Below are 17,634 nucleotides of genomic sequence, written 5' to 3'. Positions count from 1 at the left end.
AAATTTTCTAATTTACAAATTTTCTTCAAAATATTTTCCCGCTAAACAGAAGAACGAGGGGCCATAAACACGCCTGTTACTCCACCTAAAGCCAAAGGATTTACAAACCACTCGAGAGTAATGTGACAGTAATATTACACCTTTTTACACTGCTATGCTGCATCACAGGGACATAAAAATCAAAAATAATTTTTAAAATAATTAAAAAACCCAAACAAGAGCCACTCTTTTACCTTAAAATCAGTGAATGCTTATAATATGATTTTTTTTTCCAGAAAGTTACACCAGCACAGCAAGGAGAAAGATGGTGACCTGTGTACCCACATAGGGAAGTAGAAGTCTGTAAATAATTCCACCAAGCCAAAGGCAACACCTTTAAAATCATTTTTAAGACACCGCTTTAGAAACTGATTTTGTAACAACTTCTATCCACTGCCTAAACAGGTTTTGTAGTGACAAAATTTCCTTATTAATTTTCATTTAAAAGACCACACTTCTGCCACGTATAAAATTCATCATACCTCCCTATTTTAAAGTTTCAATAACCTGCAACTGTTTTATCTGTAGAGCAGTGGGCAAAACAAGAGGGTTCTTGCGTTCATCCAGCTGAACTTCAGTTTTGAACAGGAGCTTTAACATCTCAGTGACAGCAGAATTAGTAGCCAAAAGCCCCTTTGTTTGTACATTAACAGGAACGTTTTTTTGGGCAGAGCCACAACTATCAAAAGACTTTCCTCTTCTACCAACCTGCCTGTGAGAGGGTATCACTTCCCTGAGCAGCTCAGCCATGTCAGCAGGAGACTGGCCACTGCACTAATAAATTTGTCATTTACAAACTCCAAAGCCCAGCTGAAAGCCGGTCCCAGCGCTAATCAGAGGGTGATCAGTTGACTTTCTCCCTTCACCGCTGGATTTCACAGCTCCTGAGCAAACACACAGACACGACAATCAATCCCTCCTGCGGTGACTCCTTTCCCTTTCCAGGACCTGCACATTTGGCTGTCGATTATAGGCAAGCTTTGGCAGGTTCCTGTGGCAAGCGAGCTTGGAGTCGGTTCAGTCCCGCCTTCGGAGAGGAGACTCATGAAGGACAAAAAGATTTAAATAAAAATGAAGAGGGGGGAGGAAAAAAAAAAAATCAAAACAGCAAGAATATTAAAGCTACGAGAGCATTCAATAAAAAATGGTAGCCTCTATTAAGTAAGTAAAACCGTATTTGTAAGCTTTGCCACCCACTGTGTGGAGTCAGCTCCGCTGCCCACGAGTCACTTGTGCAAAAGTTAAATATCCTCAGTGTTAACTAAGACATTTCTGACCCCACAGCCGCCTCCCAGAGGAAGAGACAGCTGAGAGGCAAAGGTGGTTGTTGGAGGGCACAGGAGCCGTGTTCGATCCCTGGCTGCTGAGGTAATGCTGCCGGAGAGCGGTGGACGCAAACAAATGAATCGTAGCTGCAGGCTGGAGTAATATCAGGTGCATCTCTACACCCCGAGGGCTCAACTCCTACACGCTCAGGTCCCTCCCCTGGAACAGCCTCCTGCAGTTTCACTCAGGGCTCAGGCAGAGAACAGGTACTGCTCTCCCAGCAGTGACAGCTCCAGCTGAGCCGCGCTCACCGCAGCCCTCGGACACCCCTGTGCCCGGTAAGTCCATTCCTTTCGAACATTTCTTTAAACCAAGTGTGTTTGTATCCACATCTGGGAAGGAAATGTGAGGTGCTCGGTCCCCAGCTGTCCCAGCAAGCTGGGGTTACTCCAGCAGGTGCACTCCCACGGCACCACTCTCAGCTTTCAGCAGAAACTTTCAACAGGAGATGGGAATATTTTAGTCTTAGAGGAAATCTAACTCTTGCAAGTTTTTACAGCAATTAACTCCTGTTGGTGCAAAAGGTTTTTTTTAAGCACCTTTTTTGTTTTCCTCCAGGGAGTTAATGTATTATATTGAAGTTATGACAAAAAGCTGTATAGCTTAAAAATGCTGTGCTTGCTCTGCCAACTCTGCTTCAGAGTCGTGTCGGGTTCATCAGGAAAGCTCCTATGAAAAAAAGGGGCACTAGCTTTGATTTATTAATTTTTCCAGCTTCTGGAAACTTAGCAGAAAATTGGATTGTCTTTTTCTAGTCAATTGAAGTGTATTAAGACATTGATTTGTTAACTTAGTACGTACAAAGATTTTCATTCCTCACCCACGCTGCCTGAGCAACTCATTTAATCTGTTTCTGTGCTTCCTCTCGCACACACGGACACACACACGGAGTTCCTGTGGGTCTGTACCTTCCACACACACTCCCTTCCCAGCCCACTGCTCTCACCCACATTTCCTCCTAATTAGCAAACAGTTGCGTTAAAAATTTATCTTTCAGTTTGGAGGACCTGGAAGTTCAGCAGGGAGGGGTGGTTAATCGCTGGAAAATCTCAGCTAGAATAAAACTCACAAATCTTGTTCTTGCAACACCCTGGGTAGGTGACAATGGCATGTCCTTGGGTTATGCAATAATGCCACATCACAATATTTTAATTATAGCATGTCCTTCAAAATGTTCCACCCCAGTGAGTCCTCCTGGTCAGAGAGATCCTCATCACCAGAAGGAGCCTGCAATAATAATGGGGTGGGCATGACCAGCTCTTACGTACTTTGCTGAAGCAGTGTCCTAAAAAGAAATGTAATTACTGTCCCTGCTTGTAATAAAAGACATTTTGAAATTTCCTCTTTGATCAGCTGGGCACCTTAAAACAATTTGGGCTCCTTAAAACCCTAAAAAACAAGAGGCACGGATCTGTGTGTACATATCTGTGTGTGTGTATGAGTACACATGTGCATGTGTGTGTGTGTGTGTGTGTACACTTCTCCCCACGGACATTTGTGTTGATGTATTTACACACACACACACAATGTCCAACTGCATTCCTGCTTTCTGAACCTGCCAAGAGGTTAAAGGCAAGGAAGGAGCAACAACCTGCTTTTAAAGACAGAAGGAAGAAAACTTGGAGGCATCAGCCTCAGGTTGGAAAGGGCAACAGGTTCGAAAGCCGTGGGGAGGTTACTATTGACAAAAACAAACAGCTCACACAACCTCAAGCTTAGCCAATATTAACTGAATAACCTGCTTTCAATAAAAATAAAAATAAATAATCTACTAAATTTTCAAAACTAGAAAATCAGAATGATATATCATTATCTGCATTTCTACAACCACAGGAAATAAATTTTCAATCTAAAAAAAAAAAAAGTTACATAAAAATAAAACTTATCATCTGCTATTGAAGATTTTTTTTTTCCCCATTTTTAAGGATATCAGGAGTTATGCATTTAAACTTTAAGAAAAAGGAACTACGCATTTTAATTTTTCTAATATTAAATTTTAACCTCAGCAGCACAACACATTGTACAGCTGGAAGCAACTTTGTTTATACAGGGACAGTTTTAATTGGTTGGACCTTTTTTAAACCATTCATCTCCTTTCTGGCTGTGTTTGTGGGATCAAATAGTTTTAATGTTTTTTAATTATGAAATATATTCCTCTGCCAGATACTCCTGTGTTTTACTTAGAGACTGGAGGAGGAGAAATTATCCTTCTTGTCTGGCTTTAGAAATATTTTATTACTGGCACTTTTAAACCATGAGAAAAGCAGGGATTAAATACTAAAAGAGAGAAAGAGAACATTCACCTGGCTGGCACTGACCTAAGTTTAGGAAAGGGTAAACACCCTTTCCAAATGAGCTGCTCGCCCTGCACCTCCCAAGTCAGAGCAGCAGGTTCTGGGAGCCATCAAAACAAATTAAATGGAGAGGAATAAGGAGCTGCTGGAATGCTCTCCTGCCGTACCCACGGCAAAGGAGCTGCGAGGCTCGAAATTTCGAACATGAAAAGGGCACCAACACATTTTATCTCGTCAAGAAACGATAGTTAATACTCTGCCCAACAGGAATAACTTGAATCAAAGTGAAATACCGAGTACAAAGTCAGAGGGGGGAGGACAGGACACACAGGAATTTTCATTAGGAAGCAAAGGAAAGCTGGCAGAACGAGGAAATCTAATTACCATCCCTTTATTATAAGTGCTGCACCTGAATGCAGATTCGGACGTTATCATAAATGGCTCAGCTAAGAAAGAGATGCAGTTTTGACAACAACATCTTTTTTTTTTTTTTCAAGAATAAGTAGTACAAGCGCTTCCAAGGAGATATAAAGAACAGCAGGTCCAAACTGACTCAATCAAGTCCATTGCAAACTTTCCATGTTAGTTATACATCATTAGTCAAAAATAAATGCAACAAGTTCACTTAAGGCAGAGAAAAAAAAAGCCCAGTTCCCTATCTGGACCTCTCCTCTTGTGCCTCAATATTTTATTTATTTAATGTAAAAACATTTTTCTTAATATATCAAAAGAATTCTGACTATTGTTATTTAAAATATTTTAAAATACTATAAGACTTTTTTTTCCATTTATTGAACTATCATTTTAACCAGGCTCCAGTGACAAGACTTTAACATGCTGCTGCATTTTTGTTGTTGTTGTTATAGTATCAGTATCCAATTCAAACAAGTAACAGAGCTTTGTTAAGACCTGAAAAACAACAAGCTACTTCTCTAGACATTCTTTTTTCTTTAATCTAAATCACATTTAATAATTTTTTAATTTTAGGAAAAAGCCTGATTGTTATTTCCACTTAAAGAGCAGCTTTGCATTTTTCAGGGTGCCTTCACAATTACTATTTTAACAAAATTAATATTTCTATGACATCAGAAACAACATTTAGTACAATTTGCTAGAATTACTGTACCTGATGAAACAAGCAGCAATTCTGTAGCTTTGCCTTCAGTTTTCATCATGTGTTGCCTGTCATTTTCTATTAAATAATCTCTGATTTAAGCAATGCAAACCATCTCTGCTTTAACTAAAATCTCACGGCACGTAATTACCAGCAATTCTTTTCATAAACTCGGGATTTTAATACTCCTAATTCAAAGTTCTATGTAAAAAGCTTTCTTTAGAAAAAAAAAAGAAAAAAAAGAAAAAAAAAAAGGAGCTATCTCGTCACCCTCACAATTAATATTCCCGTAGTTTCGGGTAACACAATAGATACAGTACGTGGTTTTGCAACAGTCATCATTTTGATAATGATGCTTGTAGTTCATGATGAAATCATCAGTTTTTAGATCTCTGCCATAACACATCCTATAAAATCATGAGAACTTGACTCCGAGAGTTTCTCACGCCTTCAGAATCAGTGAACATAATGGAACAAGCCGGTACAAGCCCTCCCGACTTATCTACCCAGCAAATCACTGGGCTGGATAAAGTATCCACAACCTCCGTTTTTCCAGAGAAAGGCAGATAGATCCTTCCCCCAGAAATCAATGGCTGTCAGGCACTTTTTTCCCCCCCGAGTTAACACACTGGGGTGTCCCTGCTATCTCCGTGCAATCAGTGAGGAGCCACACGCAGCAGGAGGAGGACGGGGGATGTGTTTATCAGGCAGAGGATTCCATTAGTCAGACACTGCAGCGCTCATTTCTCTTAATTGAATTAGGAAGAGGAAGAAAATCGGTGTGGTTTTATCCTTCGAGAGATTGGCCACTTTTGAGGTATCCACTCAGACTGGGCTGCTGGGAAACGCCACCCCAGCCGAGAGAGGGGTTGGTCAGTCCCAGAAAGAGCCCCGTCAGCCGCCCAAGTGCGACCCGTCCACCCCACCCTGTGTCACCACAGCAGGAAATTCCCTCCTCGCTCTCCCCGACCGGCCCGACAGGCTCACCCCACATCCAGCCGCTGCCGGGACCTGCCCCTTCCCATCCCACCCACCTCCACTCCTCTCTCAACAGCTCCGCCTGGATTTCTACTTTCATCTTCTCAATGAACCTTCCCTGGGCTTTCAAAGAGAACTCCCCCGAGCCGGCAGCAGGGGCAGGTGACAGGAGCTGCTGCTGGAAATTAGGCCACTTGTGTGACTGTGTCTGGGTGTGGGAGGATGCCAAAGGTCAATGCCTGTCCAACTCAGGTCTGCCATCCAGCACTTGTGTTTTATTTAAGAAAAAGCAAAAACAAAACCATCACAACTTATGCAGTACAAGGGGGAATGCAGTTAAGAGACTGCACTGCTTTACATGTTGTGCCAGTGTTCCCCTAAAGCTCATTTCAAACTTTTGTGTTTCAGTTCCTGCACTACCAGTGGCAGAAGCGCTGCTTTCCAGCACCCTCTTCCCTGAGACACCGCGGGAGCTTCTCCTCACCTGGGAAGAAGGATTCTAGAAACCTGAAAAACCGGAAACATCACGAGGCTACAGCTGAGGAAGGCGAACCACAAGAAAGTTTTTATAAAGGACCATTACATTTAATTGTTTCAAGCAGAAAAAAAAAAAATGAGCCTCCTCAAAGAACGCAAACCCAAGAAGCCTCATTACATCCCGAGACCACCGGGAAAGCCGTTCAAGTACAAGTGTTTCCAGTGCCCCTTCACTTGCAACGAGAAATCCCATCTCTTCAACCACATGAAGTACGGCCTCTGCAAAAACTCCATCACTTTGGTGTCGGAGCAGGATCGAGTCATCAAGTGCCCAAAGAGCAGTTCCCTGGAGCCCAAACAGATCAACCAGCTCGAAGCCACCGTCAAACCAACCTCTTCCAAATCTGTCACAAACGGACTGTCGAGCCTCGATTCCAAGCCTCAATACCCTTTCGCGAAAGAGGACGCCAAGGAAAACGTCGAGCTACAAAACCAGGCAGCAAACGCAGCAATTCCAGGACAAAAGCCCGCGGTCCCCAAGGAATTAAGCCCTGCCAGTTCCACAGGAGAAAGTGCCCTCAGCGTGCAGCCCCTGATGGAGGGCATGGTCAGGCCCTCGGCCTTCGTTCCCGTCGGAGAACACCGGGACAGCAAAGGCCAGGAAATGAGCGAAGCGTCTGAAATCCTGTCCCTCTCTAACAAAAGCTCCCCTTTCCACACCAAGTCTGCGTTCCACGCACCAGCTCACCCCTGGAAGGCGGGTTCTCCTTTCCTCCCAGAGTTTCCACACAAAGTGGCTCCCACAAAGGGCTTTGGTTCCATTTCACCTTACATGCAACCGATGATTCCCGAGTATTCCCCCCACTTCTATGAGCACAGGCTGGCCATCTACACGCCCTACCTGCTCCCAGGTAGCTCGGAGTGTGAAAGCTCTGCCCTCTCTGTCTATGGAGCACAAGATCAAAGACACTTTCTTCCCCACCCTGGGCCACTTCCAAAGCCCATAAATCCATCAGCATATGAACACTATCGATTATTCCAACAATATCACTCCACTCCACCGCTACCATATGGATTTTGTAGGCCAACAGATCCCCCATTTTACAGATTTTCACACGTAGCTGGTATAAACAGGGATCAAAACTCTCATCTGATGGAAGAAACTACCTTGCTGTACCCAGGTTCTTTAAGCCCTTCCCAACAATACCCTCTAAGCTCACACAAAAAACAAGCAGATTATGAAAAAGAAATGACACTGTTGCATGCCAAAGGTAACCCCAAGGATGACCAAAATGAGAGGGAGAACGCCAAAATGAGCCCTCTTGCAGGAAGTGCAGCAACGGGCTCCCCTGGCAGACCCAGCCCCACCAACTTCACCCAGACAAGCCAGGCGTGCGAGGGCTTATTTGACCTCTCCAACAAGTCATCTTCCACATCCCTGGGCAAGTATGACCAACCAGAAGAAAACTTCACGGCCTTCAGACCCGTGAGAAAAAGCAGTGACCAAGCGACCGCGCTTCAAGGCGCGCAGGCACAGCAGGAGAGAGGGGATTCACCCACCAGGTAGAGTAACAAAATCACTTTGTGAGTGCTTGTCAGGTTTACCAGGGGCACGCAAAGATAGATGGGCACGTTTCATGCAATGCCCCTTAAATATATTTAAATTTGCAGCAAGGAGATATTAAGTTCTATACCAACTGTGCACAGCACAGTGCAGCCCCCAGCAGACCAGGCATCTCCAGTGCAGTAACTGTGTGTGTGTGTTTGTGTACTTCAGGGAGTTACCTGGATTACAGTGATAGGTCTGGTGAAAGGGACTTGGGGAGTTGAAGGAGAAACAACACAATTGTCAGACTTCTAGCCTAGACGTCCAGATTTTTCCCTCCTCCAGCCCCTCAGCCGCAGTTTGAAAGAACAACTGACGGTGAATTCTCTTTTCTGCTCATTTCTTTCAGCATTAACGTCACTGATGAAGACTCACACGCACAGACCGATGGCCAGAACAACTCGGGCTCACTGCCCAACACAGAGGAAGACGCGGGGATAGCTCCTCTCAACCTCTCCAAAAAGGCCGACACGAGCACGGGACCCATCCACGAGCACGTGTACAAAACCCCGCCCAAACCAGACAGGCAGAGCTTCCTGGACCCGCAGGACGTGCCCCTGAACCTCTCGGTGAAGGATTCCTGTAACACCGTGAGCCTGAAAACCTCCTTCCACAGCCCGTCCCACGACAACAACACCGCCACCGGCGCCGAGAGCGAGAGCTCCGGAGCCGAGGGAGGCAACCCCAAGAACCCCACCAGCAGCGCCTGCGACAGGCCCTTCCCGGGCCAGCGCGGCGAGGCCCAGGACCTGCGGCTGATGGAGAGCTGCGACGAGCAGAAGCAGACGGCGGCCGTGGCCCTGTGCCAGCTCGCCTCTTACAGCCCCGGCCCCGCCCGGCCGGACAGCGACGGGCAGAGCCCCCAGGACAGCAAAGCCGAGGCCACAGAAGCCACCTGTAACCCCTCCGACGCTCAGGATACTCAGTGCAATCAGAAAGCCAAAGGGCAAAAAAGGACAAGTCAGAAAGAATCCGCCAAGTCCCAGCAAGGCGCTAAGAGAGTCAGGCCCAATGACTGCAGCAGGGTCTTCACTCTGAGGAAGAGGACGAGAGTGTCCTAATCCTCCCCTTTCTGGTGACAGGAGCGGGTTACCAGTGACATCACGGAATTCCTGCCACGCGTCTCTCACTGGACTTGGCCCTTGACAAGATACATTCCATCTCTCTCCGTTGTAAATAATGTTTATAATTTTATATTAATATTTTTAAGTAACTGAACTTTGCCTCGTATAAGCTCAGGTTTTGATGAGTGAATTTTTGCATTCATTACTAAAGCCAAAGTACATTAGATGAATCTTTGAGGGGTTTTTGCAATTGTATTGATGTAAAATAACTTTTACAACTTCTTTTCTTAAAAGATGTTTAAGCTCTAGAATACTGCTCAACAACATGCTGTCATAGTCTTTTTTCAGGCTTAACTTCATCTAGTAGAGGGGTTTTTTTTGTCTTTTTTTTTTTTTGAAAACCTTTTTATGTCACTGTGCAGTAGTTTAAATAAGCTTAAGATTAAACCTGGCTATTTAGAATTTACTGTAAAAACTGCTCTGTGTATGAATGCACTTTGCCATTCTGCCATAAGACAGAACAGACCAAATTTAGTTACTCAGAGACAGATGCCAGTTTAACCAAACTGACCCAAAGCCTGTGTGAGTGAGCTCTCCTCACACTCACTAAGACCAAGATTCAGGTCAAACCAAAGAAAGCCTGCATGGGTTTAACAAATGCAGTTTATGTTCATCTTTAGGTGAATCACTATGAAAACAACACTGAAAATATGAAGAACTAAACAGTTTAGGTGCCTGCTTTGCTGAGGTTAGACAGACACTGGGCAGCCTTCAAACTCCAGGCCTAAAAGGTTATTTATATAATTTATTTCACCTGAGGCACACTCTCCTGGTGAAGGTCCTGTTTCAGTATGTGTGCATCACTCACTGTCATTTTCTGTGTGCTCCTACAGACAGCCCAAACTAATTCCTGCTTCTATGACCGTGTACATAAACTGGCAATTTTTCAAATAAATCTTCTGATCTGTATTTAAAATATATGGAAAGTTGTTCATGAACACAAACACATTCCCTACACTACCTATAACACATATGCTGAAGAAAAATCAGCAAGAAATTGCTAACTAAGTTTTCAGCTGACAAGCAGAGTTTTGGCATGAGCACCAAGCAGCCCCAAAGGAGCTTCTTTCAGATGCAAATTCCTTATGCACATCAACTCATCCATACTTCAGCTCCACATAACAGAGCTCAAAATTCCCCTAAAGCTGCTTGTGCAGCTTATCCAAACTGCTACAAAAGCTGAACTGAAATAAGGCTGCTCCCCTGTGTAAATCTGCACAGTGGCACTGTCAGTGTAAGGAGAACAGACCCAGAGCAAGTGTTAATTCACATAAAATCACAGTTATATGTTTCTCATTGATCATTATTCAGGTAAGATACATCCTCCCCTGCCTGAGCATCACTAGCAGGTGTGAACCTCCATAAGGAAGTGGAGCTGCACTCAACACAATGCAGAATTCCCAGATTTTTTTCCTCATGTTTCGTGCTGTGGTGCTTCGAGCCGACAGCTCAGCCAGAGCACTGTAACCAGTTCAGCATTAAACCCTAAATTACAGGGGTTCAGCTTCTGAGCTAAGGAACAAAATGAGAATACACTGATCTTTAATTTCATCTTGCACAAAGAAGAGTTTTTCCCAGATTATCAGAAGGCAAGAATATCAAGCTGAGTTTGAACAGAGGGAATCAGGTAACAGAAAAAGCCTGATTAACTCAAATGACATCAGGAAGCAGTAAGTCAGGGTGATGTATCAAGTTGTACATCAGTACCTGATTAAATAAGGAGAAAGGGTTGCTTTACAGCCCAAATTTAAAGCTTCAAGCTTAGGACAGACACTATCAAATCCCTGATTTCCAAACACGAAATTACAGAGTCTACTGCCCCCACTGCTGCTTTTCACACTACATTAGTATTTGCCTCACTAATCCCTGGAAGCAGAAAGTTATTTTTATGCATAATTTAAAAAAAAAAATAAATCTCATGTATCTCTTTTCTTGTTAATTTCAATTTAAGTGAACAAGGAAAACCCTCTTGGTGGTTTTTCCACACAATTCAAGGATTTATTCTCCCTCAGCTCTATACAAATAAAAACAAGCTCCAGAGAACTCCTCCTTTTCACATTAGTATCTCTGTACTTCAGTGTATGTTGAAAACTACAGAAGACACAAAGAAACAATTCCTCTGCCCTGTTCTTTTCTTTCCATCCTGCTATTTCAATACTCATTAGAAACATAAACAGTTAATGTATAAATTACATGAAACTGGCCTTTGAAATCTAACCAGAAACAAACAGCATAAGCTACTGGCTTTAAAGTGCAAGTTAGTCATCAATTATTTAATATATTTTATTTAAATAATGACACTGACACAATATAAAGACATTTAGAATTATTTTATACGACTGCACAAAGAAACATGGGAGGGAGGAAGAAAGAAAAAAACCCCAAGAAATTAATTCCATTTTGGAAAGAAATATTTATTAAGTATAAAAAAGACACACCCAAGCCAATGCTTTGACAGAAGTACTCAAATATCCCCCATGGGCGTCTGTTTTACTCCACAATTCAATCCTTCAGTCATCATTCAGCACACTCACATCAGCAAATTCCAGCCTATTGCCACACATTCGATCTCTAATAATATAAATTGTTATTTCACGAACACACAAGGACTCCAACTCACCATCTGAAATTCGGGAAGGCAGCAGCAATCCTCTCCTGCCCAGCTCAGCCAGGGCCAGGCACCCGCCGTGCCACGCGTTGTCCGTCTCCTGGAAGCTGAGGGTAGAGCAAAGATGGGTTAAAAGTGATCCTCCCCTTTCAGAATTTCATTTCTCATGGTGAATTCCTAACACTTTAAAAGATGCCTAATCCAAACCAGCACGTGCTTATTGTGTTATTGACCCTGCTGGACTTGGAAAACAGAAGAATGACGAGTTGAACGAGTTTTCCTTCCCGTTTGTGCAATGTAAATACTGTCATAAATGTGATCAAGTAAGCAAAAAACCCATTCATTCAAAAGAGTACAATACCTGAAACTATCCAGAAAAGGAAAAAACCTCCTAGCACACTGTAAAAGATGCAGATTTACAGAACATACCCAAAACAACCAAGGAATTTGGTGCCAAACACAGTCCTTAACTTGCAAAGGAGTGACAGTTCCCAACAAACACATCACAGGAGCTTATGCACTGAGCAAACACTGGTGTTTATCTACCTTTAAAAAAGCATAAACCAGAGAAACTTGTAGAAAACACAGGAAAAAATATCCAAAATGGCAAACCATTTTTGGTGGGCTGGCAGATAAGGAGCGCAAAGGGGAAAGGTTGAACGCCACAGGGTTAAACATACACAAAGTTCATTTTGTATTAAACTAGGATTAGGAACCTGAGAATGAAACACTGAACAGACAGATTAGGTCATATCAAAGCTTCACCTCTCCCAGAATCCCCTCTCTGACAAGGACCAAGAGCAGATGCTCAGCCAAAGGCATAGCATGAAGGACCATTCCCTTCTTGCCTCCCCTGGCTTTGGCCATCACCAGCAGACACTGCTCCAGCCACAGGTTGCAGCCAGATGCCATATTTAATAACCTCTGAAGGGACTCTCTTCCATTAATTTGTATAATCCCTTTTTGAACTCCCTTTACACTTTTGGCTCCCGTAACATCCCGTGGCAATGACTTCACAGGTTAATTATAATTGCGTGAAAATGCACTTCCTGATGCTTCCCTGCTCTCACATCGTGGGAGAGAGTGCAGTGTAAACAACCACTCGCTTTCCCCTTCCTTCACATTGATAATGGAGATACACAAAATTACGTCCCTCTGCTTCTTCTTTCCACTTGTAAGCAGCCCCATCAATTAAATCATTTTTGAGTGTTCAGTTTTGTTATCTCTTCCTTTCCTAACATCCAACATTCCATTTGCCTTTTTTTCCCCTACCAGCTGCTGAGCACTTCAACACTTGGACAGATCAGTGGCTTCCAGTTGTTTTACAGTCAGCAACATTTGCCTCAAGAGCATCAGTTTGCATTCATTAGACATTATATTTTATATGTCATTTACTGGCTTGTTACTTAACTTGAGCTTCTATAACATTTTCCTGCCCAGTTTATCTCTCCCTAAATTAAATCAGCTTTAAATCATCAGCTGATTTCCTCACCTCCTTGTTCCTCTTTTTTTCCCATGATTCTTTATGGGTACATTGAACAGCACAGGATTCACACAGACCCTGCCAAGACTGTGATGATCATTTCCCTACAGGGTGAAAAATGACCCCTTATTTCTTCCCTGACTCTTGCCTTTTAACCTATCTACATGTAAGAAATCCTTTATTCTTATCCCAAAAGATATAGCCAAGTGCCTCTGATGAGCAACTGATTTATTCTTCTTTTGGACACGTTTCACCAGAGAATCCAGCAGAAGATTCCCTCTGTCCTTGCCTACGTTTGTTCCCAGGTGTTTTTGAAGAAAGCAGGTCACTCAATTACTGGTTGAGTTACTCATCCCTATGACTTGGAAAACAAGGAAAGAAAACACTCTAAGTGCAGGTCTTTGAAGCTCCAGGGATAATTGAGATCAGCAGCACCTCTTAAATTAATCACAGTAAGACAGTGGAAGGATCATCTAAGTGGATACTTTCCTTGCAAGTTTTTAAGACTTTATACCTTCTTTCTTTTTAACATGTCATCCTTTGAGCTGGTATTTTTAATCTGTACTCTCAACAAATGTGTGAAGACTTCTTCAAACTGAGTACATCTGAGTGACAAACTGAACATGACCAGTATTTCCTGTCAATAAAGAAACTCTTTTTGTTACTGCCTTACTCTAAACCACAAGTTTAGATTTTCAGGTACTCGATGGAGACCTGATGAGCAATTTGATATTTAAATAAAGAACATGATACTTGTTTAATAACTTAGTCCTTTACATGCCCTCTATGGATGGAGAGCCATGACATCCAACACCAAAGTGCTCCAAAAGAATATCCTCACTGCTCTCTGTGACCCAACTGGAGCTCAAACTGCCCCCAAAGCCCCTCTGGCACAGCCACAGCACAACTCTTAGCAAGAGAGTAAGAACCAGCATAGTGCAACACTCAAAAACACTTCCAAACTCTGGCAGATCATGGACAAGTTCACAGACAAAAAGCACAGTTTTTATTCAGGCAAGTACTTTCAGTATCCCCGAGGTCCTGTGGCAAGAAGGTTTCACACCTGAACTCTGTTCTGCATCACCAACCACACCCTGTCTTTATTCCAAACCTGCCAGCCTGATGCTCGAGTTTGCTCCTAGGAATGCAAAATGTAGAGGGCAACCATTCCCACACCATTCCCCAGTTCATCAACCTCTATTATACCCCATTTCTTCCTCTCACTCTTCCCTACGTGTTCCAGCCTCCCCTCACACAAAGATCCCTGGAGATCCTCAGGACCCTTCTGATCATCATTTCCAGGGTCACTCCACTTCTGAGGATGGACACAACACCCAAGACATGAGCCTTGAGCCCACCAGGAATTTCTAAAGCAGCAAGTTAATGAGCATTTTTTTTATTCTTCCTAAGTTCACCTTCAGTCCTTCCACCTTATCTTCGAATGGGGACAAGAGGAAGGATTAGGAATAATTTCTCTGTTGAATGCCCTTAGCCCATCTGTGCCTTAAGAGATTTTGGAAATCTAGGAGAAGGGCAGCAATAAAATTGACAGATTTTTAGACCTGTCTCCCTAACTCTTGTCCCCCTGTTCCACAAGCAGACATCTTTCAGACGTTTGTAAAGTGTGAGAGAAGATTTTTACCTGAAACAGTCCAACAGAGACCCAATCACATCATCTGCTAATTCTTTTGGAAGTCTTCCAGTTATTCTGCCAATTCTACAGAAGTTAAAAGAAAAAAAAAAAAAGAGAAGCATACAGTGACTCATTAGAACTGCAGACACTCTAGTAAGTCATAAAAAAATTAGTATTTTTATATTGTTTATTTCAGTTGATCAGAGTAACAACAGACCTACCCTTTGGCTGCAGACCACCTGACGATGGTGTCTTTGTCCTTCAGTCCAACCAGCAATTGCTCTGAAAATAATTTGATTTAAAAAAATAAATTATTCTCATTAAACACCAGAAAGATTTCTTAAAATGTTTAAAATTCACCTTCCTCTTAAAAAAACTGCCTCTTTAATAAAAATCTTTGTATCCAGACTTCTTCTCTTGGTCACCCATGTACAACTTAAAAATCAAAGAAACATGTCTACATTGTTTTCCAAAAGAGAAAATCAGATTTGAAATTTTATGTGGTGTAAAAGATTCAAAATGGAGGCCGTGGAGTTTTTTGCAGAGGTTCATTAGATTATTCAGTTATAAAAGTCTTCTGATGCAATTTTTGCCTATTTATTTACAGAGTACTCACCAGCCAACAAGCAGAGGACCTGCTGTACAGCTGCATACTATTAAAAATGCTGTTCCTTTGATACTACCATGGTCTAAAAATTAAACCATAATTCTTCAGCTTTCATGTGACATAATTTTTTGGTGTGTATTTCAATATAAAATTTTAATTCAGCTTTCCATTTGTGAAAGGTTCAAGGTACCTCTTACACATTAGTGGATAAAGCTGGTAAAACACATTTCAGGAACTCCATGCCCCAACCCCACAAGAAGTGCTCCAGTACTGACTTTCTGCTTGAGGTGCTGAAATCCAAATAATCTGACAAAACGTAACCCATTTTAATCAGTTTAATCAGCACAAAGTGAAATTTTAGAGTCTTTCCAATCGTTCACATTTTGCACGGACACCCACGTGACTCTCTCAGCCCTAAGCAGGTTGTCCTCCACCATATGTTTCATTTGCAGCACTACAACAATTTCTCTCCAGTTCTGACACACCTACAACGTTTTCAATCTCTGCTGGAATGTCATATTCCTCATCATCATCATCATCTTCAGCAGCAGCAGCTTCTCTCTTTTGGTTCTGCACAGCAGCACCCTGAGCTTGCAGGTTGGCAGCCAGAGAGCGACAGCCACGCTGGTACCTGCACAACAAACACACATTTCATGGGTTTTTCTGATTTATTTTCCTACACCTCCTAGGCTACAGCTCTCCAGTTATTCAGTGGCTGCTTTAAAGGAAAGGGAGAAGTATCCCACTCTCCTTCCTCCTGACCCAGTTGTTTATTTTCCAAGGTGAGAAGAGCCAGACTATTCAAATGGTTCCTTTTCATTATCCCTCCCTTTCCTGTTTCAGTTTAACCTATTTTCCACTGCTGACAATAAAGAGAGGCAAAATTCCCATGCCCTGAAAGACTCTCTGAAACCTAAAAAAAAAATAAATAAATTAATAAAACCAAGCTTATTAAAAACTGTTTTTTAAATGCTAAAGCCGGCTCAGTACTTTCTGACCAAGCTGTACTCAGATATTTAGCCCCTGGTGTAGATGCATTCTTACAAAAGATAGACTTTACATGCTAAACTGACTTTTGCCACGGGGCAAGGTACATTCTCCACCTAAAAAGAATTTTCTATGCCTAAGGATGTTCTCAAAAGCTGGTAAAATAAATACAATAAAAATAGTCACCAAGGGAGCCTGCAATTTTAAAATATCAGTGCGAGAAATCTCAAAAAGAGTTTGCCCTCTGGCAGTACATAAAACCAGACACCAAAACCTGACTAATATGCAAAACCAGAGTGGGATTGCAAACCACTTTTCCCCTGTGAACCTTCTATCGGATCAGGGTAGCACCAGGTAATGGAAAAAGTTATGTTCACTCTTACAAAATTGGACTAAGGCAGGAACAAAGGTCGGTGTCTTCCCATATTTCATGAGTTCTGTGTTAGATGGGAACAGGCTTCTGCTTCTGCAGCGTGCAAAGCCAGCTTTGGCTGATGCCAGCCCTAGTTTATGCACCAAAATTAAAAAAAAAAAAAATCACAGGAAGCTACAGCAGAAGAAATCTCCTTTTTCCAAACAGTACAAATGAACAAAATGTTCCTTCCCAAATAACACAGAGATTTCTTTTTTCTTTTAGGGGAGCTTAGGAGGGCAGAAGGCAAATACACAGATTTAGGTATTTCTAAGTTTTCTGTCCTTTTGGATTTTATTTTTTTTTTTAAACTATTCCAGCTTTGAACTGACCTCCACTTGGCCACCTTTGGTTTCACAAATGTCAGCCCCAGCCTCTGAACCAGCTTCATGCCCAGCTTGCGCAGGACCATCTGGTTGCTCTCTGACAACTTGCACTTGTCCAGGCACTCGAGCACGGTGACAGCTGCAAAACAAAACAAACTGCTCTTCAAAAAATCTTGGAATGAAAACCTCACAAGTTTTGAACGTCCCTTAGAAGATTTACATTTTTAAAGGTGTTACTGAAATGCAAATGCCTTATTACCTACTTTGTAGTAGCTCTGACACTGGTCAAATAGTGGCAATATCCTTCACTGCCCGAGCAGGAAGGATGGCTTTGAGGATTCATTTTGACTATGAAAATGATAATCAACATTCTCAAGGTGCTCATGCCTCTTAATTCTCACTGGAAGCAACATGTTCAGGGTCTAAGCATCTTCAGTAATCTAACAGAACCAAGACTCAGAAAATATTCATTTACTCAGAAAACTCATCAGTTCCTGCACACACTGAGGGGAGCTTTTGCCTCTCCTCGTTCAGTATTTTCAGGCAGCACCAACTTCTAACTCCCCTGGCACAGAGATTTTTATGAGGATGGATGTCCATAAAGATTTAGACATGAGAAA

General features: G+C 42.5%; 2 protein-coding genes across 2 annotated transcripts in view; one reads left to right on the top strand and one right to left on the bottom strand.

The window, feature by feature from the left end:
- TBCD (tubulin folding cofactor D) overlaps positions 1-17,634 on the bottom strand; it is a 119,868-nt gene that overhangs the window by 81,437 nt on the left and 20,797 nt on the right. Inside the window, exons 9-13 of the mRNA XM_027886074.1 lie at positions 17,021-17,153; positions 15,775-15,920; positions 14,904-14,964; positions 14,692-14,766; positions 11,579-11,673 (exon numbers count right to left, since the gene is read on the bottom strand). Coding sequence (XP_027741875.1) covers positions 11,579-11,673; positions 14,692-14,766; positions 14,904-14,964; positions 15,775-15,920; positions 17,021-17,153 — 510 coding nt within the window. The remainder of the gene's footprint in view (positions 1-11,578; positions 11,674-14,691; positions 14,767-14,903; positions 14,965-15,774; positions 15,921-17,020; positions 17,154-17,634) is intronic.
- Positions 1,531-9,851, top strand: ZNF750 (zinc finger protein 750). Its single transcript, XM_027886071.1, has 3 exons — positions 1,531-1,643; positions 6,160-7,791; positions 8,184-9,851. Exons 2-3 carry the CDS (start codon positions 6,365-6,367, stop codon positions 8,893-8,895), a joined length of 2,139 nt encoding a protein of 712 aa, XP_027741872.1. The 5' UTR covers positions 1,531-1,643; positions 6,160-6,364; the 3' UTR covers positions 8,896-9,851.

Source organism: Empidonax traillii, unplaced genomic scaffold (assembly GCF_003031625.1).
Source record: "Empidonax traillii isolate 1590-97213 ecotype Southwest subspecies unplaced genomic scaffold, ASM303162v1 scaffold177:size1754471, whole genome shotgun sequence".
Lineage (NCBI taxonomy): Eukaryota > Metazoa > Chordata > Aves > Passeriformes > Tyrannidae > Empidonax > Empidonax traillii.
This window is presented reverse-complemented; position numbering and strand designations above follow the sequence as displayed.